We start from the raw sequence: 18877 nt of genomic DNA on the forward strand, positions 1-18877 counted from the left end.
ATTCACAGTCAGGAAAAATTCTATCATTCCCGGGCGGTGGTGGGGGGCGGATTTACCTCAATCTTGTACCAGCTGTATGAGTTTGGGGTTAAGTGCTACAGTGTAATCTGCTCTCCAATGAAATATACTCTTAGTTGTACATAGGAACCCTAAATATATTTTAAAAGCTGACAACCTATCCAGTTTTAGTCTTTAGTTTATAAAAATTTTTAAATTGATGAGTTTAATCAGTTGAAATAAGTGAGGAATGGATAAAAACTTGAGTTTCAGAGGTTCTATAATTTAGTGACTTGCTATGCTTCTAGCTGATCAGTTGGGATTGCTCCAAACAGCAGGATCACTCTCTTTCACGGTCGTCTGATTAACTGGCCTATTTCCACGTGGTCCTAACTGGCAGCTGGGGGACCTGCCAGGACGGTCGCAGCACACTGTTCCCATGCTCCCCCGTGTACACGCTTACCTAGATATACCTGGTGTCTGACCAACAAGCTGGTAACCTAAAAACAGTCTTCAAGTTGTCTTGGGCCCTCTGCCATTCCTAACATTTGTTTTGTAGTAATTGCTTTATTTCTATGGGATAAATTACTATTATACTTCAGCACTTCAAATATGTAAACCCAAAGTATAAAAATAAAATATTCAGTGGTATTCAACATCAGAAGATGGCAAATCACATTTTAATGACTTAGAGCCATACTATTTTAGCTTGTACGTGAAGAAGAAATGCATGAAACCACTTTGATGGGAAGCATCTGACTCTGGTTTACTCTTCCTGGGAGCTTGGTTGTTTACAGTAACAAAGGACAGTTGTGTAGGTCAGGTGCCTAGCTGCTGTAGCAGGTAAGGCCCCACCTTTCAGTGGCTCACAGGGAAAAACCGTCCTTTCTGAGCCCCACAGCCCATAGGCAATGGGCTGAGGGCTGAGGGGCTGAGGGGTTGCTCTAAGTGGCTCCTCTGCCCTGAGTCTGTGGGTGTTCTCATTGCTGCGGAAGAGCAGAGATGTTCTATGGCCCATGCTTGGGCAAACGGGTGCACATTCCTTCAGCCACAGCTAACGATGGGGCAGAGCCAGTGAGTGAGAACCCGGGAGGAAAAAGACGCAGGTCACCAAGCCCAGGTACATGCATGTCAAGGGTGTAGGGCAAGCCTGATATCTTATGGAAAGAAGTAAAATATGTATTCCTATTTTTTTTTAATCTCATCCTTTTCAAATGCTGGTCTGATATGTTTTATTTATAAACAGCTGTATACACACATATCATTTATGAATACATACACATATATTGGGCTGTGCTCATTTCTTAAATGATGGAATATCCCATTGCAAAATTTGGACAAGAAAAATTTGCCCAAAATTTGTTACAATCGTCCCCCTTCATCCATAGGAGATGTGTTCCAAGACCCCCAGTGGATGCAGAAAACTGCATATGGGGACCAAACCCTATTTTTCTACTACATTTTCTCCTATACATACATACCTATGATAAAGATCAATTTATAAATTAGGCTGCAGTAAGGAATTAACAATAATGATAAATAGAACAACATACTCTAATAAAAGTCAGGTGAACATGGTCTCTCTCTCCAAATATCTTCTTGTGCTGTACTTACCTTCTGGTGATGATGAAGTTGTAAGATAAAATGCCTACAAGACAAGGTGAAGGAAGGTGAATGATGTCGGCCCTGCAATGCAGCATCAAGTTATACTACTGGTCTTCTGATGACCCGTCAGGAGGATCATCTGCTCAGGACTATGGATGGGGGGGTGTAGAGGTGGGGGGCAGCTGTAACTCAGAGTGCTCTGAACAAGAAGTAAGCACTTCTCTCCTGAGGCAGCAGAGGGAAGCTGCTCACAGACCTCAGACGTCCATGCAGAAGGCCAATGAGGCAGACGTTTCTCTCTCCGTGCCCTGACAGGAGAGCAGAGCCGTGTGACCAACGCCTGGGCGTCTGATTCTACTGCCCCAATCTTGGAACCTGGAGGGAGAGTCCAAGGTTGCATGGGTCACTCATGTGATGTGACAGAGTCCACTGACCCCCGTGTGCGGCCACATCCCAACACTTGTTCCTGGGAACCATGACCTGGGTCTTGCTGCCCAGACTCCCTGCATTCCTGCCTTCCTTCTGAACCCATTTCTCAAGCTTTCCCACTGATAATCTGTGCTGCTACGTATCCTTCCAGTAAACTTTCTTCCTGCTTAAGGGGGCAGAATCCATTTCTGCTCTGTGCCAAGTACTTTGCTTGACATAGGAATTAGTGAGTTGTAGGCAACAGACACCCAGGAAAATCAGTGGGGATGGCATCTGGAATTGGTCCTCACTGGGGATGGGGGCAGTGAAAATCTCATGAGTGCTCGGGGATGAGTCTCAGGCAGCTGTGACAATCAATGTAAATCAGGTCATTTTCTTATTGAAAAGCCTTCTGGAATGGCATTCCCATCAAAGGCTTGGAGAGACCCAAGTCTCAACCGCAGAACAATGAACAAGGACTTCAGTGGAGTAGCCACTTCTCTGGACAGTTTGACAATGACAACACATTTTCAGTCAAGTCACAAAAACCATGCAGACTTCCACACGATCATAGCACAGCCTCAGGTCTCTTGTATAAAAACTGGGTCACTGGCCAAGAAAAAGTTGGGGCCCCAAAAAGTGGGGCATCAGTGGAGGACGTGGGAAAGGAAAATTCTGTGATTCTACTTAAATCCATCATCGTAATCATGTTTACTTTCCCAGTGGTTGGGTAACTGGTTTATTACCATTCTGATTAGTAAATTCTTGGGATCAGGGAAGAGGATTAATCAGTCCTATTGCTGTAGTAATGTTTGCAACAACAAGCACTTATTTCCTGTTTGTTGGATGGGGGCTGGCTGGTCTGCAGTGGGCTCAGCTGGGCTCGGCTCCAAACTGTAACATCCAGGTATGTTCCCTGAGCTTTGTGAATTTGGTTTCTGGCACCTGCAACCAAAGAGTTCTGATGAATACAAGAAAGCACCAACTCAGGTAGGACCAAAGAAGAGAAAGCAACAAGAGTGGAAACAAAGAGGGGAAGGAGGGAGGCTGAGCTACACGGCACAAACACCCACGTGCGCTTGCTTTGGGAGCAATGTATGTTCGGTTCTGAGCTTCCCAGTAGTGGACCCAAAATGGACACTCATGTCTGCTACACAGAGCATCCTGTCCTGTCCACGAGTTAAAAATAAGGCAGGTGTTCAGAAAAGAACGACTACTCTTTTTTTTTGAGAAGTGTCTCCTCTCTTCTGTTCTTTGAATTGGTAATTGGGGTGGCCATGGAGGAGCATCCTACAGGTCTCATTTCAAGAGAATTGTGAGGAGTCAGTGAGCTGACATCTTCCTGCCACTGCCCCTTCAGATCCGCTGAGTGCTCATGCCAAGGCCATATGCTTCCAGGCTGCCCTTTAGCACCAAGGGGTCCAGACCCTGCTGCAGGGGAGCATGCCATTCACACGGGTGCGTATTCCCACCTCATGGACAACCACTGCTCATCCTCAAACATGACTTTTACCATAAAGACAAAATTATATGACACAACAAAATGGTGCTCCCTTGGGTGTCCCTTCAGATATGCAGTGGTGAGTTTCATGGGACAGATTTTGTAAAATGTTCCTCAGTATGATGGCCACACCATAGTCAACGATGGCAGTTTCTGTGAAGCTCACTCTGGTGCAGTCTTCTGGGATGGTCTCTGTGGTGCACCTGGCTTGCCTGTCCATAATATCTGTAAGGGTGACTGTGTGTACTTCACGTAATTCTGATGGGAAATCATTTCTAGTGCTGTTTTGATAAATACTGGTTAACAGTTTCAAATTTACCCCCTAGTAAGTACCAGGACTGCTTGCTTCTTTCATACAAGACAATCTGCATATAAACTGACATATCTCAATAGACAACAGCATGTTAAATATAGTTAACTACTTCCTGGAAAAGCTGAAAGCCTATGAAGGGTACTGGAGACAGAGCTGTCCAGACTTTCTCTGAGGTGAGCCACTAGCAGCACCAGAATTTCCATTTAAAATAAATAAATAACGCAGCATAGGGAATAGAGTCCATGATACGATGGTGACAGATAGTAGCTGATGTTGTGCACCTGAAACTAATGTAACATTGTGTGTCAACTATACTCAAAAAATGTTTTTAACAAAAATACAAACAAACAATAGGTGGATCTGATCTCTTATTCTAGCAAACTAGGCAAACTCAAATGGCTTTTGCAGCCAAGCAGGTAACAGATTAGTGAAGAAAGCAGTTATTATTGCCATGACTCCAAAATATGGAACTTAATGTTGCCAGATTTTCTAATACTTCCAAAGAGTATCTCTCAATCAAAAGATGCTTAATCTTGGGGCACCTGGGTGGCTCAGTCGTTAAGCGTCTGTCTCCGGCTCAGGTCATGGTCCCAGGGTCCTGGGATCAAGCCCCACATCGGGCTCCCTGCTCGGTGGGAAGCCTGCTTCTCCCTCTCCCACTCCCCCTGCTTGTGTTCCCTCTCTCGCTGTGTCTCTGTCAAGTAAATAAAATCTTTGAAAAAAAAAAAAGGATGCTTAATCTTGACACTGACAGCAATATGGTATTGGCATAGGAACAGATCAGTGTAACAGACAGCCCAGAAACAAACACACCATTCGTATATGGTCAGTTAATTTATGACAAAGGAGACAAAAAATATGCAATGGGGAAAGAACATTCTCTTCAACAATTGGTGCTGGGAAACTGGACAGCCACGTGCTGAAGAATGAAACTGGACCACTAACTTACCATACACACAAATCAACTCAAAATGGATTAAAGACTCGAACCTAAGACCTGAAACCATAAAATTCCTAGAAGACTGCATAGATGGTAAGCTCTTTGACATTAGTCTTGGCGATGACTTTTTGCATTTGACACCAACAGCAAAGGCAACAAAAGCAAAATCAAACAAGCAGGACTGCATCAAACAAAAAAGCTTCCACACAGCAAAAACAACAAAAACAAAAAAACAAAACAAAAAAAACCCATAATCAATAAAATGAAAGGGCAACCTACTGAATGGGAGAAAATGTGTGCAAATCATATACCTGCTACAGGGTTAATCTCCCAATATATAAAGAACTCATACAACCTAATAGCAAAATAAATAATCCAATTTAGAAATGGGCAAATCTGAATAGACATCTTCCCAAAGACCTACAGATGGCCAAAAGGCACATGAAAAGATGCGCCGTTGGTGGGAATGCAAACTGGTGTAGCCACTGTGGAAAACAGTATGGAGGTTGCTCAAAAAGTTAAAAATAGAGCTACCGTATGATTTAGCAATTCCACTTCTGTGTATTTATCCAAAGAAAATGAAAACACTAATCCAAAAAGATATTAGCACCCTTGTGTTCACTGTGGATTATTTACAATAGCCAAGATATGGAAATAACCCAAGTGCCCATCGATAGATGAATGGATAAATAAATGTGGCATACATATACACTGAAATATTACGCAGCTACATAAAAGGGAAATCCTGCCGTTTGGGACATGGATGGACCTCAAAGGCATTCTGCTAAATGAAGTAAGTCAGAGAAAGACAAATACCATATGATCTCTCTTATATGTAGAATCTAAAAAATAAAAAACGAAATTCATAGATACAGAGAACACAGATTGATGGTTGCCTAAAGTGGGGAGTGGGGAGTGGGCAACATGGGTGAAAGTGATCAAAGGTTCAAACTTCCAGTTATAAAGTAAGTCCCGCTGATGTCATGTACAGCATGGCAACGGTGGTTAACAACACTGTATCGCATATTTGAAAGCTGCTGAGAGTAAATCTTACAAGTTCTCATCACCAGAAAAAAAAGATGTGTAATTGTGTGGTGGTGATCATTTCTCAATATATATAGGTATGTTAACTCATTATGTTATGCACCTGAAACTAATGGAATATTGTATGACAACTATATTTCAATTTAAAAAAAGACACTGAAGTTAGAGCTTTTAGCTAAACTTGCTATGGTATTGTGGAATTTTTGTGATTCATTAACGTTGACTAAATTTTTTAAATGTTGAACTGGCAAAATCACATGTTTGAGTTGAGCACAGCCCCCAGGCCACTTGCTTGCCATGTACATACCACACAGACATGCTGGGGAGGGAGGCCATGAAGATCAACGCCCTACAATGTAACCAAGATATTCTGGGCTTGGAAAGTTATCTTTTAGACGGATGACCACAATGACATCCGAGTAAAGCATCCACAGCATAACTGGCTTTGAATAACGCTATTTCTTAATATACTTTTCTAAAACCACTCACTAAGATAATCCAAAGTAACTTAGTGGATGTGATTGTTAAAGCTGGGAAATACCCACCCCAAATAATTTAATTTTAGCAGAGCTGATCAGTAGCCAACAATTCGGTAGCAAGAGCAGTTGTTTGTTTGGATCCATCTTGGATCAAGACAAAAATATGAACTGTATTAAAAGACAGCAGAGGGGAAGAAAGTCTTCCTTGACCCTCTTAGATCCCTGGCTGGGTCTTAAAATTAAACTGACCAAGACTGCTTAACAGGAGAAAAGCACACAAATATATTTAGTAGAAGTTTTAGCTGACACGGGAGGCTTCATAAAGAGGTGAAGACCCAAAGACACAGACCTACTTTCCACTGCATCTGATGAAGAGGAGGCAGTTGTGGGAAATACGATAGGTTAAGGAATGGGAGGTAAGTGTGGAAGCTGGGGAACTCAGCAAGGCCAGTTAGGATTCCTTGAGGTGAGGATGCTCCTTTCCTCTGGGTACAGGGAGGACACCTCTCAAGAGGATCTTGGACCTGGTTTAGGGAAGAAGAGTAAACCTCAAAGCCCTTCAGCTTAAAATATTCAATATACCAATGAGCCACATGTGAGAGTAGTGTGTCCTGAACCCGATCCCATGCTTGCTTTCTGCTTTCTGCAGGGGTGTAGACATACATCTAACTTCTCTAAAATGGTGTGAGAATTTTAAAATTTTATCTCTGGTTCGCACAATAGTGTTATTGGATAAAGTTCTCTATGAGCCCCAATAATCAGGAATAATATTAAATTCATAAAAGCCTAAATCATGACCTATTTCTGCCCAGAGAGGAAAAGACCTAAGATCAAAGACTTCACTGTCCTTGGCAGATTTTCCATGAGTTTTGTTGAAAAATTGCAAGGTTCTCAGGCCTACATGTGGAAACACACACACTACAGTTTGTCAAGGAAATAGCTGGTGTACAGTATCAAAAGAATGCCTGTGCAAGCCTGTCCTGGGGGTGGCTGAGGAGCAGCACAAGGCCCTTTGTGAATACATGACCATCTCCGGAGGCAGCCAGGCTAGACCACGTTCACAGGGCTGAGGTGGGCAGGTCAGGGACCACAGACATCTGTGCCCTTGAGACCACACACTTCTTTCTGTTCCACCATCCACCAGTACCTGGCTTCCATGCTTAAGGGCACTTTGCACATGAGTGAAAATTTTTAGGTACATGTTTCTGAACCGAGCACAATTATTTTACAGCACAATTCTTTCTTATACAATGTCTCTGGGATTTTTAAGTACTTTAAATTGTTGCAAGTGATTAAACAGTTGCAAAAATAGAATTCCCCTATACGCTTCACCAGCTTCCCCTCATGTTAACACGCCATAATAAAATTATCTAAACCAGAAATTGACAATGATACAGAAGTGTTAACTAATCTACACATTTTATTCAAATTTTGTCAACTGTCTCCGGGATGTTTTGTGAATAAGAACTTTCTTTGCCAACGTGAATGCTAATGTGTCTAAAAGAATACATCTTCCAAATTATAATTCAAGTGTATATGGTAAAGTCACCATATTAACTGGAGGTTTCCAGACAGCAGAACGAGTCACTGGTAAGAGCTACGGAAGTCAAGTGTAAACTTAAGTATTAATTCAAAACACAAGATTAGCATTTGTTTGGTACAGTAACAGAGGAGAATATTCTTCAAAATGAGTTTATGAGATACATTAATTAGAGAATTTAAGATATAAAATTTAGAAAAAAAGCTCAATGTTTATGGACATTCAGTTCATGAAAACAGCACTCAAATCAAACATAACGTATGGTTCTGTCACACTGGCCTGTCATTTGGGGAAACAATAAAACTAGCCAAGGACAGGTTAGAAGTGCATTCGGACACTCCTATCAGACCTGCATGCAGCAGTCTGGTTACACAAGGAGTCACCATCTCTGCAGAAGCCAAGGAGGGCGGCAGGGCAGCGGTGCGTTCAGTGGGCACCCAAACTCTCCCAGCTGTCTTCACAGGCAACTCGCAGTCTGAAGTGGCTCTTGGGGCCCCAGCTGTGTCACTTCCTGTCCCATCCACGGCACCACCAGGAGGGGACGCGGGCGGTGCGATGGTGCTTCCTCTCTGGCTGACTGGCTTCCTCCCAGTCATCTTTCTGGAGGTCCCACAGGGTAGGCGGCATAAACTCGCAGGTCAGATCCCAGCCCCGTGGCCACACCACCTGCACAGGAAGCTGGGCACACTGCCACCCTGAATAAAATGGGCTGGGCTGCCTGGCATGAATCGATGCTGTGTGGCCACTGACATCTCTGCACAACCATTACTTCATTCCTTTCAGCAAAATAAATCCAGATAAAGTGTCGATGAATTATGAAAAAAAATAAAGACATAAAAGTAGCTAGGTTTGGGGTAATGAAAATGATGTGGGATCACATGGTGAGGGTGGTTGCACAACCCCAGGAATATACTACACATCAACGAATCATGTGCTTTAAGAGTGAATTTTATAATATGTGAATTATATCTCAAGTAGATAAGGAAAAATACTGGGAAATATTTTTAAAAGTCTTAAGAGTAGGGTAGGTCTAAGTATGACACCAAAAAATTATGGGAAATTGCAAATTTTGATTACTTCAGAATTTAAATTTTCCACACAGAAAAAAAATACAAAAACCAATGTGGACAAGTTAAAAAACAGCCAGGAAAAATACACACATCTGAAAGACAAACATTTAATCCATAATATACAGAGTTTTTATAAAACAGTAAAGATATTATGAAATACCAGAAGAAAAATAGGCTAAGTATATTTAATGATAATTCACAAAAGTAGAAATACACATAGCTGATAAAAAATTAAGTTCCCCCAATAGTTATTAAAAATGCAAAGAAAAACAATTAAATATTTGCCTCTCAGGTTGGCACTAATGTAAAAGACTGGCAAAATCCAGTGTTAGCAAAAGAAACACATCTTCACATGCTGTTGATGAGAGTATATGTTGATAGGGTCTTTCTGGAAGTAGTTTGAAAATGTGCATTGTCTTTGATCCAAGACTTGAGTATCTAGTAAATAGTGGTCCCTGGTCGCCTGATGCAAGTCGATGCTCCAAACCAGACCCTCCAAGTAATTTGTAGTAAGAAATATGTATTTGGTCTTCCTCCCCATTCCTGACACAGAGCCAAAACCTGTGGAATTTCCTAAGTGATAAGAAGATCAAGGTATCTTTTGATATCCATAAGAAGCCCCTTCCAACCACACCTGAGCTTATGCTAATGGCTGTCTTTTGGAAAGCCCCTAATGATGGCCCGTGGAACCAACCACTTTTGGTCCCACCCTTCTGACCTCTGGGGAGTGGGGAAGGCTTGGAAGCTGAGCTAATCACTAATGGCCAATCCTTTTAATCAATCATGTCTTTGTAGCGAAGCTTCCATAAAACAAACAAACAAACAAACAAAAAACCCACCTAACTGAAGGGATTCAGAGGGCTTCCGGATGGCGAGCACATGGAGGGGCTGGGAGTCTGGTGCCCCTGGAGAGGCACGGAAGCTCTGTGTGCACCCCCATCCCCAGTCCCATGCTTCTCCTCCCTCTGGTGTTCCTGAGGGGTACCCCCTGTAATGAACAGGTCATCTAGTAAGTAAAGTGTGTCCCAGAGTTCTGTGAGCTGCTCTAGCACATCCCTGAACCAGAGGGGGTGGTGGGAACCCCTGATTTATAGCTGCATGGTCAAAGCACATGGGACAGCCTGGACTTGGGACTGGCATCTGAAGTGGGGGTGGGGAGCCAATCTTATGGGACTGAGGGTCTGCACTAACTCCACGTAGATAGTGTCAAAATTAAATCAAACTGCAGGTCACTGATGTGGTATCCACAGAGAACTGGGAGAACAGCCTGGTGTAGAAAAACTCCACACACATTTGGTGGCTAAAAGTGAAGTACTGAGAATACAGAAAAAGAGAAGTTTTTCACTACTAATTTCTAAAGCAATAAAAGCAATAATAGAACAATGTGCTAAGATATATGTAAAAAGCTGTTTGTTAGCACTTACAGCCATTCAATATGATATACCAGCTACACGGCATGACAGGACAGCTGTAGCCACTCAATACTAGAGCATGTCCTGGGTTCTTAGAGGCCACTGTTGGTCAGCAGTCTATCTTATAGTAAGTAAGAGCTTTCCAATAGAGAAGACATTAAAACATTCACATGGGATTTTTAATAACTGATAAAACTTTCTTCCTCAGATTCATATTTAAATCTCTACCTCCTCACATTCAGACACTAAAGATCTTTCTGCTCACATTGATCCTCAGAAATCATATACATCGGGTGCTGCTACCCTACTTTTCATAACCTATACTTGTGAACTTGACTTCTCCAGTATGTTTAGGAAGAACAGAATACCAAAATCACATTCAAGAATAACTGGGTTTTGTCTGAATTTCCTATTTGATCACATTTGAACTTGAAAACACTTTTACCTAATTGAATTACACAGAATAGGAAATTAAATAACTTCTCTTCAAAACAAGGTCCCAGCTCTACTTCTCCAAGAAATATGATCAACCACCTAGTTTTGAAATTTTATAATCCATTTTTAGAGTTTCAGCAATTTCTATTGATTTTAATTACATTTTTTGCAGTGCAACAAGTAATCTGTACAGATAATACTTTTGCTTCAGTAGTATATGCAATAATGAATTTTACCTATTATTCAAAAGCCAAAAAAAGTTTTTGTGTTCGTTCATCTTTCAACTAGATCCCGGAAGTCACGTTTTTCAAACTAAAGTTGACCATTCATTAGTATTAGTGTGGTTTGTGTCTAGTATTCTAAAAAAGAGAACAGAAAATGCCAGCACGCGTCACATACATTAAAAGTAGGTACTACTTTGTTAAGTATTTGTTTACATGTATAGAAGTGTGTGTATGTGTGTTTGTGTGTGTGTGTGTGTGTGTTACAGTGTAAACAGTATTTTTTCTGTGGTCAGAGAGCTGGAAAGCCACTGCTGTAAAGGTTTCTGTCTAAGGCACCAGATGCCAATGCCATTTACTCTTCTGAGAGCTCTGCATTAAGCTGCCCAGACCACAAGTAGGCATGCCTCAGTCCTTTTATGGAAAAGATTAGAAGAATCAAATACATCTAAGTAACTCAAACGATTAGACGACACACATGATTTTAATTGCTGATGCTACATTTTAGCTGCAAATGGTTCAAAGAAATTCATCCACCAATAACTCCACAACAAAAAGAGAGAGAAAACATTCACTTGTTCCTCAGTCCAACATCTCACCAGAACCATTACTGCCCTTTATAAAACTGACATGGAAGTTACCTATATACACCCTAAAGTTTTAGCCATGATGGTAATTAAGATTTAAAACCAAAACAAAAACACATTTGAATGCTTATAAACCAAAACATGAAACCACCTTTTGTAACGTTTTAATTTCTAAGACATTTAAAAAGTCACACTAAAAGTATCTCATAGAAACGAGCCCAAAAGACAATTTGTAAACAAAACACTGTAAACAAAAGTAATATACCAGTGCATCTAAACATTATTTTAAAAGTAACATCATACCAGTTTTTTTTAAAGTCAGTACTGAATATATGCTCATATTTTTAAAAAATTATTTTAAGAACTCTGCCTTTATACATTAAATACTGTGCTAACAACAAAGAAAACTACATAGGGTTTTCAAATGATGTAAGCCTATGCTGTAGCAGGTTAAGTGGTTATGGAGGCACAGAGAGGTCTACTGTGCTCCAGCAAAGCAAGGCCGATGTCGATGCCCCTAAGAACAGGTGTACATAGTACACACCTTGAATACATCCAAGAGTCAAACCGTGCAGAAGATTTCATGCTTATCCACTAATCAATCTCTCAGTGTGGCACTGAAGGAGCTAACCTGTATGTGCGCGAGTGTGCGTGTGCGTGCGATTCTCACAGTCTCTTCTTTTAGAGCAGGTCTATTTTTATATAGAATATATATAAAGCTAAGTAAATACTGAATCTAAGAAACATCTTGGAAAAGTCGGTAAAAATTACAAATGTTATAACCTATAAAATTTATAATTTTAAAATAAGTATTGCAGAACCAATTAAGAATTGGCTAAGTCTCCTCAAGAAACTTTTTTACTACAGACGTGTCTAATGCCCCTTTAAAGTTGAGCCAAAGGTGAGAAAGAGTCAACAGAACGTCTGACTTCACACAGTCACCTAGACCCCCCCACCCAAAGAGAACGAAATGGCCATCCCCGGGGCCACTTTGACCGCGGGCACAGGGCGCCCTGGCATCAGGCCATCTGCATCCTCCCTCACTAGCACAGTAACTGCAACAAATCAAAGACCTGAGGGGCGCCTGTCCTTACCAGAGTTCAAGTGCTTGGCCTCAGTGTGCTGTCACCAATTTCTGTCACGGCCTCATGCAGCCAGCCTCCAGTGTGTGTCCAATAGAAGCACCTGCATTTGCTAAGTCCCTCACTCAAGAGGAAGACTCTTGTGTACGTAACCAGGAATATACTCTTTATAGAACCCCAGAAGTGGCTGTAATCATGCAGCAGAGTATATAACCACCTGCAACTGTTCCCATAAAAGGCATCTGAGACCCAAGGTTCAAAACTGTCCCTCCATGTGAGGCATATCCTCTGTCTCAAAGGCAATGAAGATGCACCCAGTAACAGCTGTAGGAATTTATAATACATATCACTGCTTACTAATCAAACCTGGCCTAAGTTTTCCGATGGAAAGAAACTTTCAAATGAACAAAGAATTGATACAGACATTGAAAAGTTTAATATTTTACTCAGAAATTTTCAGACATCTTACAAATACCCCAGAACTTCCTACGAATGTGCCCAGAAACCAGTGTTAAGTTACAAGCGATGCTCTTTTATTTAAAGAACTTTCTTTTTCTTCTCCCCTTGACCTAGTCTGCTCAAAATATGGATTGCCTGCAAGCAAGTTTCAGTAAAAATCAAAGCTTGCAATTAATGTTTAAATAGGTGTAATTACCAGTGAAATTAGGAAACAACCAACTTCTATTAATTTTCTCAGTATGCAGATCCTATGCAGAGAGATTCACCAATACTAGACTGGTGGTATTTACGGAGTGTTGTTTAGAATCACAAAATGTTCTTTTATCTTAAAACTGGGCTGTATTTTAATGAGAAGAGAAGCTCAGAAGGAAATGCAGAGGTATAAATAAAGGAGAGGTATACTCAATGGAACTTAGGAATACACAGATAAATTTTTCTTATTATTTTGGCTCTAAGTGGAAATCTTTTATGTCAAATATATACAGCCTGATTTTCATAAATTTCTCCCAAAAAAACCCCTTTAAACTCAACAATTTGAGAAAAATGTTCTTTTACGTTTGTCTGAACACAGACAATCTGTTGCCGTACACATAGTGCATGTGAACATACGTATTTATAGAGACTGCACAACTCCAAAGTGTGTGCAAAGGGGCTCATCTCTTATTTCCGCATGCACAATTTTCAGTACTCTATCCTAGTGGATGGTAACACAGAGTACAATTTTATAGCTTTTATTCAATGGACTTAAAGTCAAGAAGCCATCCCCAGAATTATTTACAATTTCATAACTGAATGATTTATCAGATCATGAAACACTGAGAAACTATTCTTACCTCATGAATGCTGACTCTGTGTATCTGGGTGTTAAACTAGTACTTTTATAAATCCGAGGTTTAAACCAGCATATACAAAAGTAACCAAGACCTGAAGAATATGTTGACAGAAGGAGTTTCTACCACAGAGCATTGGTAATTCCATAATGGACACAAGAGCACAAGGAACTGAGGGATTTTTGAAAAAAAGCTTAAAAAAAATCAAGTGTACAGATAGCCTATAAGGCAAAATCTAAGTTACAAGTGTATTCGACACTGGCAACTATGTTATGAGAGGTAATACTGAATTCTACACACATAAGAGGTCAGAGAACTATGATTACATAAGACTTCCTACTTGGCTTACTATACTGTACAGTGGAAGGTATTCCCATGGTGTTCTACCATGGATCAGGTTTTCAAAAGAATTTCATATTTTTCTCTTGACTCAAAGTCCAAACAGTATCATTCTGAAATATAAACCAGAACTACGCTTTTGTCTTTTTCTTCAAGGAAGTGAAAAATAGCATTTGCACACCACCGTTCCAATGCACCCACTGCAGTAACGGCATCTATAAAACCCGCATTTTTGCAGGGCCTTCACTTCATATCCAAGTACCAAGGATGCCTTTCATGTCAGGTTCTCCATTTTGAATAAAATATATACTGGGATTTACCTGAATTCTTAGAAAGCCCCGAAGTTGCCTTTTCTAACATTCGCGTATGGGTGACTGTATCAAGTGCTGCAAGCAAATGTGTCCACAGAAAAATGTGCTGCCCTACGAAGCCTGCATTTGGCTGGAAACTGTGGGGTCCATCACACAGTTAAATGAGAAGAAGGCCTGCAGCAGCCAAGTTCTTAGGAGGTTATTAAAGAAATGGCGCTGCCAGGCCCAGGCCCTAAATGTGAAGCCCAGTCAGTGCGCGTCATTTCTGACTGACGGGGACGGTGGGAGTTGGGGCTCCCGGGTCTCTTGATGGCAGAGTGCTGCTGCATATCTCACAGTGCTTTGTGATGCCCGTTTGCTGACGGCTTTGATGTTTCTGAATCCCTTGAAGTATTTGATAAGTGAAGCTTATGAAGCCCTGCAGAGAAATTAAGAAAACGGTGAGAAATGAGGGACGGTTGCGTGGGTGGGCAGAGGGCTAAGGAGGCGGAGTGTCAAGTGTTACTGCGAAAGCTGTGATGTGCTGGCCAGACCCCCGTTAGCATGAAAAATCTCTTATTCCCCACTGCAGGCTCCCTGGGGGCCTAAGCAGAAGACAGTTGTCTCTTAGGAAGCCATGCCTTCTCCTCAACTCCATGAAGCTCTGGGGCCCATGGAAGCTTCTGGTTTCTTCTCTCTGCAGTTAGTCCCTTCCCCACCTCCTGCCCTCCATACCAATCCCAAGAGCACCCCTCTCATCCACCTCCTCCTGCAAGCTTGTCCCAGCCCCAAAGTGTGCTTTCCAGCAGGGGAACTAACCTGAGACAAGTATGATCCCATTTTTGTATACACACATGCAAGTATACATACAGGAAGACATCCAGAAAGACACACCAAAATATTAAGCACATAATTAAGAGGAAAAGCAATGGAAAACATGACCAAATAGAAAAGGAGAAATGGCAAAAGAATAAACTGAACATAAATATTTCATTATTCAAAGATACTTCACAGAATAAAACATTTTCACTATCTTTTACAGTTATGTTAGTTTCCCTCTGTATCATACATCAGTCATTTACATAATGTACCTGATATATACAACAGTCCTGTGCAACTCACAGGGGTAACAGGTAAACGAAAACCTAAGACTTTACGTGGCACCAAAGCTCTCAGCACTTAGTAATAAGATGAAGCACAAAGATGTTCAAGAATATATAACCAGCACATCTATGGAGAAGATTTTGAGGAAACATCTTTATGAGGCTCAGACCTTTGTGACACATCAAAAACATACCTGGATAAGATTCTATTCCCCTAAGATTCCATTAGTTTATCTACCTGGCAGTTAAGCAATTTTTTAACGCTCTTAAGTCAACACAGCCCTCTGAATTTTAAAGTTTCTACCACCTGCATATCTTAATGAAAGAAAAGGTAAAATTGAGACCGTCTATGATGGATGAATGGGAAGGAAAAAAGAAATCCAACACAAGCAGCAGTTCTGGCCAAACCACTGAGTGACAATAGGAACCCACAGCTGTTGGGTGTGGGGAAGCGTGTTTTAAACAGGGCCTGCTAGTGAAGGAAGTAGGTAGAGAGAGAACCAGCAGAGTAATCAATGCCCAAAGTGAAAAGGAATCCCCTTTGAGGATAGATTATTTCCATTATTACTTCTAAAACTTGGGTGCAGCACAGGCTACCCATCTTTAAAAAAAAAAAAACAAAAAAACTACAATGTCTCTCTCTGCAGAAACAATCACCTCCACCACCAACTGATTTTTATCTACTGTGTACCAGATACTCTATGAGACAAATACTGTCATTATCAATGGACATAGCAGCAGAGGAAAAAAGACTACAAAACAAGGGGGGGGAGGAGATGGTTAAATTTTATAATCAAATTATGATTCCCCATGGAATCAGATTTAAGATCTCAGACCATTCACACATTATTACATATACTTAATGAGGATCTTTTTCTACATATAATGCATTTCTTCCTTAAAGCATTCCAAAGAGTAACAGAAAACATTTGGACAAAAAACCAAATCCATCTATTAGTTTTAGACAAGTCTTGATAATTCTACTGCCTGTTATGGTCAAAGAGCCGACACAACATACATGAATTCACCTTAAGTTAGAAAGATGATATCCAGAATACTTAACACAAAACTAAATTTACTGCAGTTCATTTACAACCCTCTCATGTTAGTGACTGGTAAGTGGGAAATGATCTGACATTATGGCTAACTAATCTCACTGATGCTACCATGGGCTTAAAAATGAAGTTCTAACTTTAGACATTTGGTTCAGAGAGCTGCTGATTCCCACCTCACCTTGCAGATTTTAACCTGGCCAGCATTCTGAAACCTAGGCATGAAAATCCATAAATTATCTGGTGCTTCAGCTGAAATGAGATGTCACTTTCATTTCCAGGCACTATTGCACCAGCCATCCCCTCACAGGGTGAATTTAATAAAATATGGATGAATAGATAATTTGAAATCTTTTTTCCTTCCCAAAGGTCATCCCTTCAATCACAGGTGTTGGAAGAACTTAGTGGGGTGCAAAGTTTTCTTGTTGCTCAGAAGGCTGGAGTTATCTGGACCTTATGAATCAATCACTACGTAGCCTTTTGCAACAGCTAAAAGTCACAATGGAATACAGAGTATAAGCATTCAAATGATGTCAAGTTAGGTAAATGACCTAATGTTAGGATTTTCTACAATAAATCACTGCCAAATTTAAAATTACTCCAAACCCAAGAGGGTTTATAGCAAGATAGTTTATAAAGCCCTGGTATTCCTACAATATAAAATAAAACTTATAAAAATATAAAATAAAAACACATAAAATGTTTAGTGCTAATGATGAAGTGGGCATGAAAAACTCATTCATAAGTTACATTTATACCCTTTTTTTTTTTTTTACCCTAGCCAAACCTAAAGTTTTTAAGACTGTCACAATGCATGTGACTTTTGGAACACATGATAATGAATGCCCTCTCTCCTACTAATGACAAGAATACTAATATTTTTATCCTGAGTTATTTGGCTTACTGAAGAGAATTATGGATCAGTCTGATACTTGTAAAATCCAAGTAATCAAAAGAAATCTGTAACCAAAAAACTGTAAGAGGTACCATTACCAAAAAATAGTCTCTAGCCATTAGCCTCACCTTGCCTCGACCACCATCATCATAACAACAAAAGAGCTAATTTTATTGAGCTCTTATGATGTGCCAGGACTCTGCTCAGGCCCTTACAAGAAATATTCCAGTTAATATTCACAACAGTCCTTGAGAGAAGAAGATACTGTCACCGTTTTACAGATAAGGAAGCTGAGGCTTAACAAGGTAATTTCACACACAAGCATAACCAGTAAGTAGTGGGTCAGAAATGGGACCTCTATGGTTTCACACAGTAGGAAAAATGAACAGATGAAGATTTAAAATTAATTCAAATAACAAAATTAAAAATTAGCAGAAAGACAGAAAAATACCCATAAACCTCAGGATTACCTAGGGCCTTGAAAAGTTCTTCTCGTACAGCAGAGGTGAATTTTCTGACCAGACACAATGTTGTCACAATAGCAAAAAGCAAATTGTAGGATAATACAATATAGAAATTTCCCAGCCAATTAAACCTTCCAAAGTCTCCAAGTAGATCAAATCTAGTGATTCCTGTTAAAAATAAATAAAATAACCCTTAATAAAATCAGGTACAATATATTTAAACACCTTACAAAACAAAGTACAAGTCAGATCAAATTCCATGGACTTTCTCATTTGTTAGTGGGGATCCTAGTTAGAATATGTAATTGTTACCTTGTGGAACAGCATCAGCCAGCCCTAACCTACTTTCTCCACATGTCACAGTATCTTGGAAGTGATGAGGCTGGAGTGAATGTCCCTTGTCACTCACTCCACTTACACTGACAAGAAATCCACTCTGCAGCTCATGGAGAGAATAGGCACAGTGTGCTCAACTGAAACAGGACGGAGAAAACACCTGACAGCCCCTTAAAGCGCCCACCTCCCCGCTGCTTGGTCCCTCTCCCCATGCAGGTCCCACATCAAACATCTCCTTGGAGAGGGCAACTGTTTACTCTACAGAAAACAGCTGCACCCTCCATGGCCATCTATCTTAATTACATTTCTTTGTAACATGTGCTACTTCACATATTTCTTTTCCTTTCTGGTTTATTTATTGCCTACTTTTCCCACCAGTATGTAAGTTCTATGAGAAAAGGGACTTTGTTTTTTTCACTCCTACAATCCTAATGCCCAGAGCAATGCTTGTACATACATAATAGTTACTACATAA

At 40.5% G+C, this 18877-nt stretch overlaps 1 protein-coding gene across 1 annotated transcript in view; it reads right to left on the minus strand.

The window, feature by feature from the left end:
* Positions 1–9076: 9076 nt before the first annotated feature.
* Positions 9077–18877, minus strand: part of LMBR1 (limb development membrane protein 1) — an 82380-nt gene continuing 72579 nt past the window's right edge. The window contains exons 12-13 of the mRNA XM_088018339.1: positions 18073–18234; positions 9077–14991 (exon numbers count right to left, since the gene is read on the minus strand). Coding sequence (XP_087874465.1) covers positions 14906–14991; positions 18073–18234 — 248 coding nt within the window. The 3' untranslated portion in view covers positions 9077–14905. The remainder of the gene's footprint in view (positions 14992–18072; positions 18235–18877) is intronic.

The sequence above is a fragment of the Eumetopias jubatus genome, unplaced genomic scaffold (genome assembly GCF_037043125.1).
Source record: "Eumetopias jubatus isolate StellerSeaLion01/CBP00866 unplaced genomic scaffold, mEumJub1_p1.0 scaffold_14, whole genome shotgun sequence".
Classification (NCBI taxonomy): domain Eukaryota; kingdom Metazoa; phylum Chordata; class Mammalia; order Carnivora; family Otariidae; genus Eumetopias; species Eumetopias jubatus.